Source organism: Ostreococcus tauri (assembly GCF_000214015.3).
Source record: "Ostreococcus tauri WGS project CAID00000000 data, contig chromosome 20, whole genome shotgun sequence".
Lineage (NCBI taxonomy): Eukaryota > Viridiplantae > Chlorophyta > Mamiellophyceae > Mamiellales > Bathycoccaceae > Ostreococcus > Ostreococcus tauri.
In genome coordinates this window covers 1-11,715 of record NC_014445.2, presented here as the reverse complement: position 1 = coordinate 11,715, position 11,715 = coordinate 1, and the positions used below count along the sequence as shown (strand labels likewise).

General features: G+C 60.4%; 7 protein-coding genes across 7 annotated transcripts; 3 read left to right on the top strand and 4 right to left on the bottom strand.

Annotated features, from left to right (window-relative positions):
- Positions 1 to 262: 262 nt before the first annotated feature.
- OT_ostta20g00070 (Transcription factor, SBP-box) lies at positions 263 to 757 on the top strand (the record flags this gene model as incomplete). Its single annotated transcript, XM_022985210.1, has 1 exon — positions 263 to 757. The coding sequence occupies one exon, from the start codon at positions 263 to 265 to the stop codon at positions 755 to 757; it is 495 nt and encodes a 164-aa protein (XP_022840598.1).
- A 180-nt stretch (positions 758 to 937) lies between these two features.
- Positions 938 to 2,515, bottom strand: OT_ostta20g00060 (Heat shock transcription factor family; the record flags this gene model as incomplete). Its single annotated transcript, XM_022984725.1, has 2 exons — positions 938 to 2,099; positions 2,433 to 2,515. The coding sequence occupies 2 exons, from the start codon at positions 2,513 to 2,515 to the stop codon at positions 938 to 940; spliced, it is 1,245 nt and encodes a 414-aa protein (XP_022840597.1).
- A 164-nt stretch (positions 2,516 to 2,679) lies between these two features.
- Positions 2,680 to 3,450, bottom strand: OT_ostta20g00050 (Thioredoxin-like fold; the record flags this gene model as incomplete). Its single annotated transcript, XM_003084340.2, has 1 exon — positions 2,680 to 3,450. One exon carries the CDS (start codon positions 3,448 to 3,450, stop codon positions 2,680 to 2,682), a length of 771 nt encoding a protein of 256 aa, XP_003084388.2.
- A 1,454-nt stretch (positions 3,451 to 4,904) lies between these two features.
- On the top strand, positions 4,905 to 7,157 carry OT_ostta20g00035 (hypothetical protein; the record flags this gene model as incomplete). Its single annotated transcript, XM_003084338.2, has 1 exon — positions 4,905 to 7,157. The coding sequence occupies one exon, from the start codon at positions 4,905 to 4,907 to the stop codon at positions 7,155 to 7,157; it is 2,253 nt and encodes a 750-aa protein (XP_003084386.2).
- Positions 7,158 to 7,322: 165 nt separating this feature from the next.
- OT_ostta20g00030 (Ankyrin repeat) lies at positions 7,323 to 9,200 on the top strand (the record flags this gene model as incomplete). The annotated part of the gene is made up of 1 exon (XM_003084336.2): positions 7,323 to 9,200. The coding sequence occupies one exon, from the start codon at positions 7,323 to 7,325 to the stop codon at positions 9,198 to 9,200; it is 1,878 nt and encodes a 625-aa protein (XP_003084384.2).
- Positions 9,201 to 9,284: 84 nt separating this feature from the next.
- On the bottom strand, positions 9,285 to 10,106 carry OT_ostta20g00020 (Nicotinamide N-methyltransferase-like; the record flags this gene model as incomplete). The annotated part of the gene is made up of 1 exon (XM_003084335.1): positions 9,285 to 10,106. One exon carries the CDS (start codon positions 10,104 to 10,106, stop codon positions 9,285 to 9,287), a length of 822 nt encoding a protein of 273 aa, XP_003084383.1.
- Positions 10,107 to 10,286: 180 nt separating this feature from the next.
- OT_ostta20g00010 (Ankyrin repeat) lies at positions 10,287 to 11,588 on the bottom strand (the record flags this gene model as incomplete). The annotated part of the gene is made up of 1 exon (XM_003084334.1): positions 10,287 to 11,588. One exon carries the CDS (start codon positions 11,586 to 11,588, stop codon positions 10,287 to 10,289), a length of 1,302 nt encoding a protein of 433 aa, XP_003084382.1.
- Between the last annotated feature and the right edge of the window lie 127 nt (positions 11,589 to 11,715).

Sequence of the window (11,715 nt, the reverse complement as noted above, 5' to 3'; positions counted from 1 at the left end):
GATCGACGCGCGCGCGGGCGCGGTGTGGGCGCGTTCGATCGCGCGCGACGGTGGACGACGCCGACGACGTCCGACGGGACGACGACACCGGAGAGACGACGTCCGACGGGACGACGGGACGACGCGGGGCGCGCGCGCGCGTGCGAACGGCGGACGCGCGCGGGGGGGGCGACGCGTCGCGGTGGTGCGGCGCGAGTGGGCGTGGGGAGACGCGGTGGCGGCGAACGGGGGTCGGGCGCGGGCGCGGGCGCGGGCGCGCGGGATGACGGCGCGGGGCGACGAGCCGCTCTTGGGGTTGCTTCGAGACGCCGCGTGCGTGGTGGAGACCACGGAACGGGACGCCGCGGCGCGCGCGAGTACGGCGCTGGCGCGGAAGCGGGCGAGAGCGAAGAGCGAGCGCGAGGCGCGCGAGGCGCGCGCGGCGACGGATCCGAGTAAACCGCGCGCGTGCTCGACGTGTAAGAGGACGTACGACGCGAGCGCTTTCGACGGTCCGCTCAAGACGTGTCGATCGTGCGCGAGACGAAAGGCGCTGTACGCGCGCAAGCGGCGAAGAGAGATTTTCATCGCCAAGATGGAGTTGGAGAGCGCGGCGGAGCGCGGACGCGTCGAGTTTCCGTCGACCGCGAGGGCGACGGAGACCGCGGGGACGGAGGAAGCCGAGGAAGGTCCCGCGAACGGCGTCGCGGTGCGTCTAGGCGACGACGACGATGCGGAGCGCGCGCTGGGGTTGAGTTTTCTGGCACCGAGAACGTAGTCGTCGTCGTCGCCGCGTTCGTCGTCGTCTCGGCGTTCGTCGTCGAAAGCATCGTCGTCATCATTAGAAAGAATCATCAATCGTGCGATTAAAGAATTTCATCCGAGTTATTTTACGCTACGAGGCGGGCGATTCGTACTCGGACCGACGAACCGACGCCTCGGGCTACGAAAGAAGCCGCTACGTGCGCACCTGCCTCTTCGACGCGCCATTCTTGGTGGATTTTTTCGCTTCGTCGTCCTCAATTCTAAGCTCGCGGACCATGTCGTTCATCTCGTCCGAGTCAAGGAACGAGAGACTGAGCTGACGATTGAGTTGCTCGGAGTTCATGCGAGCGAGCGCAGAAAATGTGTCGTCGCCCGCCTCGAGCGCGTCGGCGGAGAACTTGCCGTCTTCACCGCGCGCCATCTGCTCCACCATCGATCGAAGGCTCTCATTCGTCGGCGCGTCATCGTCGGGAAGGAAGTCGCTCCACGGTAGGGTGAGCGTCGTTCCCCCGGGCGTCGTCGACGGGATGCCGAAATCGTCGTCCGCAATCTCCTCGAGAGAAAGCGCGCCGATGGGCGAGCCGAGCGAGCCGAGCGAGCCGAGCGGATGCTCCTCCGCGTCGTTCGAGCTCGGGGTCTGCCCCGAGGTCCCCGTCTCGAGCGCCGGGAGATACCTCGGGGCGCCGCGGCGCTTGCGAGAGCCGCTGAGCGCGGCGTTCGCCCCGGCCAAGCCGCTCTCGCGAAGCGCGCTCGAGATGTTCTCCCCGTCGTGCACCGCCTGGACGAACTGTCGCATTTGAGTTTGAAAATTCTCCGTGTGCTCCAGCCGAGCCTGGAGCCTCGACACCTCTTCCCTCTGTAGTAACTGCGCGTCTCGCAGACGCATCACCTCTTGCACCAACAACGCGCGGTCGCGCTTGAGAAACTCCAGCTCATTCGCCAGACCGCCGTAGTGTCCCAGCTCCAAGGAATCACCCTTGAGTGCGAGCGACGAAGGACCTTTGGAGGCACCGCCGCGTCCGGCGCCGGAGCCCTCACCCGCCTTTTTCGCAGTCGACGAAGACGCGCCGCCTCTTTTCGACCTCGGCGCGTCGTGCCTCTTCAAAGTCGTCAACAGCTCCGGTCTCCCGCGCTCGAAACCCTCGACGCCGAACTCGTAGCGATCGCTGTGACACTTTCGAAACCCGTAGTTGTTCAGCTGTCGCACGAATGACGCGAAGTTTGAGTGCTTGAACGTCTTCGGCAAGTACTCGGATTCCAACACATCCGGCTTCCAAACCGTAAACGTCCGTCCGTTCTCGTTCCACGCTATGACATCGTTCGACTGTTCGTCCGTCACCAAGTTCCACGTCTTCCTGGAGGAGCGAAAAAAATCGACGACGACCCGTCAGTGTGATGCGCGCGGTGACGTACGCGTCAAAAAGCGCGCTTCGCCGAGCCGTCGCGCGCCCTTTGCGCCCTTCTCAATCGTCTTTCGTCGAGCGCGTCGTGGATCACCCAGCGCGCGTCGTGGATCATCGAACGCGTGCGAAGATGAAGACGACGTCGATCACCCCTCGGTGACCTCTCACGACGCGTCGTCGACGAAAAACGAAGATCTTTGACGTTTTCTCCCGAGGTGCCGACCGATCGACGAGACGACGACGACGACGACGACGACGACGCGCGCCGGGTCATCGCGAACGCACCATAAGAAGGGACTGACGTTCACGGTGGCGAACGGGGTGGAGGTCCCGGTCGCGCTCCCCGGTTGCGCGCTCGCGTTACTCATGAGTCTCAGAGGGACGCGCAGTGAGGGGAAAAAGCGCGCGCGGCGGTCGTTCGACGAGTCGGGACGGGAACGTTCGAGAGTGTTTCGAGAAACTTTGTTAGTGATCAATACGCTCGTACGATGATTCGGTCATACATCTATCTATCGACGCCGCCGCGCGTGCGCTACTTTTCTCCGCGCGCCGCGCTCCTGAACGCGCGGACGTGACCCAAAATCGAGTCGGCGACTTCCTTCTCCGTCGTGTTCTTGCCGTAAAACGTGACAAAGTCCCCGTTCGGATCGACGAGGTAGGTGATGATGGAATGGTCGACCAGATAGTCGGATTTCGCCTTTTCGTCACCAGTCTTTCGGAAGTACACGCGATACTTTCTCGCCGCGTCGGCGGTTTGCTTTTCGGTCCCCGTCAAGCCAATCATCTTTGGATGGAACTCCTTGACGTACTCGGCGACGCGTCTCTTGTCGTCCCGATACGGATCGATCGTGATGAACACCGGTTGGACGGTCAACGTATCGTCACCATCGACGTGCTCTTTCGCCTCTCTCAACCGCGCGTCGACGTCGTCCACGACGGCGGCTACTTTTTCCAACTCATCCGGGCACACGTCCGGGCAGTGCGTGAAGCCAAAGTATAGGATCGCGAACCGCCCTCTGAGATTCTCATCCGTGAACGCCTTCCCATTCGCGGCGTTGACGAGCGTAAACGCCCCACCCACCGCCGCTTTCCCTCCCGCGACGACGGTTTGGAACCCGTTCGTCGCCTGATTCGCCTCCGCCTTGCGCGCGTCCAGCCTCCGGTGTCGCTCGCCGTCGTAGTAATACAGCAATCCGGCGCCCGTGAGCGAGACGAGGGCCAAGGACGTCCATCCGATCGGGCCCTTATTCGCCCCCGGCGTCGGCGTCGACCGCGGCGTCGGCGAAGGCGTCGACGTCGACATCATCATCCGTCCTTCTCTCGCGCGCGCCGTCGTCGACGCCGAGCTCGCTTTCGTCGATGCCTCGGCGCGCGCCGCGCGGGCGAGCGCGTCGACCGCGCGCGCGCGCGCTCGAGCGAGCATCGCGCGCGGCGGTGCGTCGATGTGCGCGTCGACGCGGGGGAGGCGGGAGGATCCACGACACGGACCCGTAAGTACCCGTAAGTTTTGCGAAACCACGCGCGCGGAGCCGGTCGGACTCGACTGGGGTATCAGACGAGTCGTGAACGGTGCCCACACGGGCTCTTTAGCTCAGTTGGAAGAGCGTCAGACTTCGAATCTGAATGTCGGAGGTTCGAGCCCTTCAAGAGTCATGAGGCGCGTCGATCACTTATTCAAGACTCGGGAAGGCTAACGTCACATCGAGCAAGAAGTAAGTTCGGAGACGGCGCCGCCGCGCGCGTCGTCGTTTCCGATTCATGTTGACCCCGCGCACGACCCGAGTTGAAATAGGGTCATAAATCCATAGTGTGCTCCAAAGTCCTCAATGACGAGAGAATTGAAAACCAAATCCCAGTGTGGCCCACTTTTTTTGATTTTTGGAATTACGCACCAAAACTTAGGTTATCCGCGTGCGCTTTCGACGATAACGACTGTTGATTGAATGCTCATAGACGCGCACCCGTCATTTACTTTTCGTTCGCCTGCGCTTCGCGATTGATTGCCATTACACGCGTTCTTTGTCGAAAATCTTTCTAAAATCTAATATAATACTACCTAAGGTATACTCTCCGTCACGACTGAGGAGCTGAGATCTCCACGATGGTACACTCGCTATCAAACGTAACGTCCCCCGTTGACACTCAGTTTTCAAAATATTTGGAAAATGTCGACGCGTCGCGTCCGCATCGGACGCCGAGCGGCACACCCCGCCGCGATGCGTCCGGTGGCGACGCGTCGCGGCGGGGGGCGACGCGATGCGGACGCGAAAAAAAAAAAAAAAATGCGACGCGATGCGGCCGCGCGCGACGCGACGCCTGCGACGGCGACGACGCGTCGTCGCGTCGGCACTCGGCGCGCGCGCGATTTCGAATTGTCGCGCGCGACGGCGGCGCGCGAATTCGCCTCGAACGCGAACGTTCCGTGCGCGCGCGCGCGACGACATCGACGAGGGAATAAAGGTACGTCTCGTTCGCGGACGATGCGCGGCGCGACGCGGAGTCGCGGCGCGGAGAGGGGGCGATCGGTCGAGATCGCATCGCGCGCGCGCTGTTCCCCGGTGGCGCGTGCATCGCGCCGCCGGGGAGCGCGCGAGCGCGCGATGACGACGGGCGCGCGCGCAAGGATGCGTCGATTTGTTTCACGTCGCGGTGCGCGCGCGCGGGCGACGGCGTCGACGACGGTGACGCGTTCGTTCGATGCGCGCCGATGGCGGATTAATAACTAACTGTCCGCCGTGGACGCGCAGGACGGGAGCAATGCCGCGGGGATACCGCGGTGGATACGACTACGCATTCGCGGGGTTGAGGAAGCGAAACCGTGAGGCATTCGTGGAAGCGTCATCTGCTGCTAACGCACGTGTTGGTTGGCCAGTCGGGGGTCGCGGTGGCGCGGATGCCAAAGCTAAAGCCAAAGCCGAGGCGGACGCCGAGTCGGATGCGGCGAACGCGCGCGTCGCGTTCGCGGCGGAGGCGACACGCGTCGCTCTCGGCGACGTCACGAACGCCGCGAGGCGAGACGAGGCGGCGCCGAAGGCGGCGAGCGGAGTCGGATTGGATGCGCCGGTGGAGAACGACGCGCCCAAAGATACCGCTGGTGGTGTCGCGGCGGAGGCGACACGCGTCGCTCTCGGCGACGTCACGAACGCCGCGAGGCGAGACGAGGCGGTGCCGAAGGCGGCGAGCGGAGTCGGATTGGAGGCGCCGGTGGAGAACGACGCGCCCAAAGATACCGCTGGTGGTGTCGCGGCGGCGACGACGCTCGCGTTGAAATACGTCACACGCGCCGCCGGGGACGGACTCGGAGGAGCACCGGTCGTCACCTTGGAGGTGTTTAATGCCGAATTGTGCGCCAAGACCATGAACAATGAGACGGTGCGCGGCGTGGATTTCGAGAGCATCATCTCAGACATTCACTCGCGCGTCTCACCGAGCGCGTGCACGCGGGACAGTTTCGCGCGTTGGCTCGCGAGAGGAGCGCCATTGTTCGCGGCGACGGGGCTGCCGAAGGTCGACATGATGGATGATGATGAAGCGTGTCACCAACGTGCATTTCGACGTACCACCAGTTCAACAAACGCACAGTGGTCCTCCCCGCTCAACGCGGCGGAGTCAACGTATGCGTGTCAAAATCTTAACGCGGTTCGCGTCGCGGCGATGGCGCTGAAAGCGAGCGAATTCGAGTTGCGTCAGGCTTTGGAAAAGGTCGAGACGGCCATGGGATCGATGGTGCGATATCTGAACGTACGCGGGTGCTATCACTACAGAATTCGCACCGACGACGGACTCGTGTTCGCGTACGTCGGGGAAAGTGTCGATGTAGAGCGACGAATCAACGAGCACTTGACGGCGCTGCTCGGCGACGGGCGCGCGCACGACATGCAGCGAGGACACGCACTCGTTCGACGAGCCCAAAAGGGCGACGACGACCATGCTGATGCTGATTTTCAATGCAGTTTGTGGGTCATTCACGGACAGGATGAAGCGAGCGCGGTCGAGTTGGCGAAGACGTACGTGAAAACGTGCGCGTCGACGCCGTCGATTTTGGAAGTCGCGCGCGCGATTGCGAGCGCCGGATTCTTCGTCGAAGCGGTATTCACCGCGCACTACGGGACCTTGCACGAGCACACCGCGGACGGCGTCGTCGGAATGAACTTTTCTCAGCCCGGTGTGTGCCATAACAGAGGGGTCACCCGCGATTATACGTGGAACGAGATCAGAGAGACATTCGGAAAGAAGACGCGATGTACGAAGACTTTGCCGGCATTCACGTGCGGACGGTGCGACAGAGATTTTCCGCAAGGAAAGTCGCGAAGTTACCGGCACGCAGACGGCCATGGCCGCGTGTGCGTTGGGTGCTACCAAAAAGCAAGCAGGGCGAATCAGCCACCGTTAAAACCGCCTTTTCGGTGCAAAATTTGCGTTGGGGATTTTCCGCAAGGAAAGTCGCGAAGTTACCGGCACGCAGACGGCCATGGCCGCGTGTGCGTTGGGTGCTACCAAAAAGCAAGCAGGGCGAATCAGCCACCGTTAAAACCGCCTTTTCGGTGCAAAATTTGCGTTGGGGATTTTCCGCAAGGAAAGTCGCGAAGTTACCGGCACGCAGACGGCCATGGCCGCGTGTGCGTTGGGTGCTACCAAAAAGCAAGCAGGGCGAATCGACCACCGTTCACGTGCGCGCTATGCTCGCATGCGGTTTCTCGAGGGAAGGTGAGTCATCCCCAAAGAGATGGTGACGGGCGCGTGTGCGACGCTTGCTACAGGAAATGCCTCGCTCAGTTTCAGTGCCTTGAGTGCGACAGAGAGATGCAAGGGAAACAAAGTTACCGCGGAGACGGCGATGGACGCGTGTGCGCAAGATGCTACCAAATCACTTTACTCGCAAAGCAACCACCGTTCACGTGCGTGCTATGCTCGCGTGCGGTTTCTCGAGGGAAGGTGAGTCATCCCCAAAGAGATGGTGACGGGCGCGTGTGCGAAGCTTGCTACAGGAAATGCCTCCGCGAAATGTGATACGAGTAATAACTTTTGTAACGGGTAATCGGTGAAGAACTGAATTCAATGCAAGCTCTTTGATTAAAAATTAAAAGCCTTCGCAAGGTCAAAAAATGTTGTAAAGCCCATCGGTATGTTTTGTCAACACATCGAGCGCGTCGATGGGCTCTTGACGAGCACAGTATGGGCGTCGGTTTTTCCTGGTGTTTTCGAGGCGAAACGCTCGAGAAACGCTCGAGCGACGACGCGGGCGTCGACGTCGTCGCACACCGCGTCGCCGCGCGCGCGCCGACGGTGGAGATGGTGAATCACAGATTCGGCATTCGCGACATGACCGCCACGGGGCGGTACCCGCCGCAGCCAAAGTTTCAACCGTTTGCGTTTTACTCGAGCGTGCGCCTGGGGGACCCGGAGCAGTTGAAACTCATCATGGACACGGATCCGTATTACTGGACCCAGGACAACGGCGCGGGGGCACCGATTCACTTCGCGGTGACTTATAAACAACTCGATATGGTGCACCACATCTTGCGACACGTCCCCGAGTGCATCAATCAGAGAGATTCCAAGGGATTCACGCCGCTGCATCGCGCGGCGTACTTGGCGCAATTCGACGGGTACTTGGAAATCTTCGAGTACCTCTTATCCGAGGGCGCCGATCCAACGATCAAGTGTGAGGATTACGACCCGTATTTGAATCCAGGACGGAAGACCCCGCTCGAGCTCGTGAAGAAGGACAAGGAGGTGCACGACCAATTGGTTGAGCTCGTGGAGAAGTACGCGAATGTCGAAAAGCGACCCGAACCGCACCCGTGTCTGGCCGATTGGTGGGCTCTGTACGATTACGGCCTGGATGAAGTTCGCACGTGGGCGAAGGATTTCGTGAAAGTTTTCCCCGAAGATACTCGACGAGAGCGCGCGCGCGCGGAGAAGGCGGCGTTCAAGGAGAAACGTCGGGTGAAGCGCGCGGAGATCGAGGCGGAGATTGAAGCCGAAATCGCCGAGCGACGGGACAAGCCCAAACCGGAACTCAAAATCGGCGACGATTTCAAGCACGACGGGCGAATGCTCGATGCGAAATCTATCGTTGAGGACGAGAAGAAGCTTCGAAAGCACTACGCGTTCTTATTTCCGGGTCAAGGTTCGCAGGCGGTGGGTATGTTGCGCGATGACTCCCTGCTCGAGTTACCCGCGGTGAGCGCGATGTGCGAGACGGCGAACAAGGTTCTGGGATACGATTTACGCGACGTGTGCGTGAACGGACCGAAAGAAAAACTTGACGACACCGTGCACGCGCAACCGGCGCTTTTGCTCGCGAATCTCGTCGCGTTAGAAAAGTTGAGAGACGTCGATCCGGACGTCGTCGCCGCGTGCGACGCGTGCGCCGGTTTGTCTCTCGGCGAGTACGCCGCTTTGGTTTTCGCCGGCGTCCTAAGCATCGAAGATGCGTTCAAGGTTGTGAAGACACGCGCTGAGGCCATGAGCGAGGCCGCCAAGGTGGGCTCACACGGCATGCTCAGCGTCGTCGGCTTGGACGATTCCAAGCTTGAGGAAATCGTCAACGCCGCCAAGTCCTCGGATCAATCCGCCGTGTGTGAGATCACCAACTTTTTGTTCCCGCAAGGGCGCGTTGTTTCGGGTGACAAGACTATTTTGGACGTCGTGCAGCAGCAAGCGCAAGCTGCCGGGGCGATCAAGGCGGCGTCGCTGGCGGTTTCGGGCGCGTTTCACACGTCTCGCATGAACGCGGCGAGCGACAAGCTTCGCGAAGCTCTGTCGCAAGCGACTTTCAATAAGCCTCGCGTGGCGATCTACTCAAACGTCACCGCGATGCCGATCGATGCCGACAGCGATCCGGACGCCATTCGCGATTTGCTCGCCAAACAACTCGTCTCGCCCGTGAAGTGGGAGCAGACGATGAAGAATCTCGTCGGCGACAAAAAGACGAAGATGTTCGAGCTCGGTCCGAACTCCCAGATCAAGAGCATGTGCAAGCGCGTGAGCCTCGATTGCTGGAAAGAGTTTAAGAGCATCGACGTGAACGCTGAGCCGAAGAAGTAAGAAGCGACGACGCGTGCAACGATTCGCGTGCAATTCGAAAATATTACACTCCATTCACAACCTACGTCCGTCTACCTACGCTCGTCATCGCTCGAGCTCGAGCTCGATCAAGTCCACGTCCGTGCACGTCCATAACTCATCGCACTCGGTCGTCTTTGAAATCGACCTCGGGGAGCTGAAACCGGCGTCTCGAGAGAGTTTAAGAAACGTCTCCAGCGCCTGACGGTTACGGCCGTACGCGAAGACGACTCTAGTGTGTTTCGGCGTGCAAAAACGCTTCAAGGTTTCCACGAGCGCGGGCATCGCCTCCTCGACGTAAACGACGTCACTCGCGACGACCAGATCGAACTTGACGTTCCCTAACGCGGCGTCTTTTCCCCACTCGAGCGCGGCGCACGACGCGCTCGGCGCGTTTCGTTCCAAATTCTCTCTCAACAAATCCAAATTGTGCTCCAAATCCGTCGCGACGACGGTTGGGATTTGACAGATTCGCGATAAAACGCAACTCACTAAACCGCACCCCGAGCCGAGCTCGAGCGCCGTCTTCACGGACGACGAGGACGCTCCGCCGAGCGTTCGCTCGACGTATTTGGCCAATACGATGCTCGAGTCCCACACCGTCGACGCGAACCCGTGAACGGACGTCTTCGTCGAATACTTGCGCTGTTTCAATGAAATCTGAGTCGTCATCGCGTTCGACGGGTACTCGTACGCCTCCTCGAAGCGCTCTCGGTCGCTCTTCATCTCTCGCTTCCATCGCCACTGCCGAATGAACATGGTGCACTTTGACTCGTCCACGCCGAAGCGCCGTCCCTTGAACTTTGACAGGTCCTTCACGCCGAGCGGTTTCTTCGTCGTCGTCGGCGGCGTCGCATCGCGCGTGGGCGCGGACGCGCGCTTGCCCATGACGACGCCACCGCGCGACGGGCGCGTCGGCGCGCGGGCCACTGGTGGGCGGTTCGATGCCATTTTCACCGGTCCTCACTCGAGGGGTGGGACCGTCTCGGGCGCGCGCGCGCGACGGCGGTACGTCCAGGTGCGTACCAGGGCGCGTTGATTTCCTTACACACGCGACTCGACGCACGATTATTCGTATTGTTGAAGTTCGTCGTACGCGCTCCGCAGGAGTTTGTACACGGCGATCGATATTCCTTCGGGAATGTGGACGGCGCACTCATCAATCGCGGTGAGCCAGTCCTCAAGTCGCGTTTGAGCGTGATCCAGCGCGACTGAGCACATTGACTTCATCCGCTCGCGCGTATCCTCCATGAAACTCGCTGGACATTCGCTTCTTCGCTCGTAGACGGACCGCAGGACGACAAGGCATAAATCTTTCAACCGCAGAGAAAAGTGCGATCCGAGCACGGCTTCGTAGACGTCGTCGACTGGCGACTGCATCGCGCCCGCTCGCGTCAGCGCTTTTATGATGGTTTCGTGTCCGTTCGCGAGCCACAGAGCCGTAATTCTCGTGTCTGGACACTGCGCATTGACATCCGCGCCGCCACGTATCAGCGTTTCAACGACATCGGCGTGCGCGTGTAAAGCCGCCAGCATCAGCGCGGTGTACCCGTCCTTCTTTTGCGCGACATTGACGTTGGCACCAGCGTCGATGAGTGCGCGAACGATATCTTCGTGTCCGCGCACAGAGGCGTAAAGCAGCGCGGACGACCCTTCGTCGTCGCACACGGCGTCTACGTTTGCTCCATGTTGTAACAATACCTTTGCGATGTTTGAATTTCCGCGACGAGCTGCCAGCATTAGCGGAGATAGACCGTTTACACGACAGCGATTCACACTCACACCGGCTCGAATAAGTTCCTGCACGATCTCGACGTCGTCATCACAAGCGTTATCGCACGCCAAACTTAACGCCGTACTTCCGTCGACACCAGTGGCGTGAACGTTTGCGCCGTACTCCAGTAGTACGCGAATGATACACAAATCATGTCTTCGTGCCGCGGATAACAAAGTGGCATCTCCTTCGAGCGGGCGAGTCGCGTCCACACTCGCACCGTTTTCCAAGAGCACGCGCACCGTGTCGACATGACCGCGCCTTGTCGCCAGCGTGAGAGACGTTTGCCCATCCGATTTGCAGTACGCGTCAAGCAGCGCGCCACTCTCCACAAGTACTCGTACAACCTCGACGTGACCTTCATCACTCGCCAGCATCAATGCTGAAAATCCATCATGAACTTGCTTCGCGTTCACATCGACACCTTGCTTGATCAAGTATCGAACGAGGTCCGCGTGTCCATGCGCAGCGGCGCTCATCAGAGCGTTGCATCCATACGCGTCAGAAATTTTGGGATCCAATCCGTGATGGACGAATAATTTCACAATGTTCAAATGACCGTTCGTGGAAGCGCGCAGTAGTGATTCCACGTCCATCACCGCACCGTGGGTCAACAAATTGCCGACGATGGGTTCGTGACCATTCTGTGCCGCAAGCGCGATTGCGGTGAGCCCATCACTCGGGCGGGTCGCGTGCACGTTTGAGCCATGACCGATGAGAAAG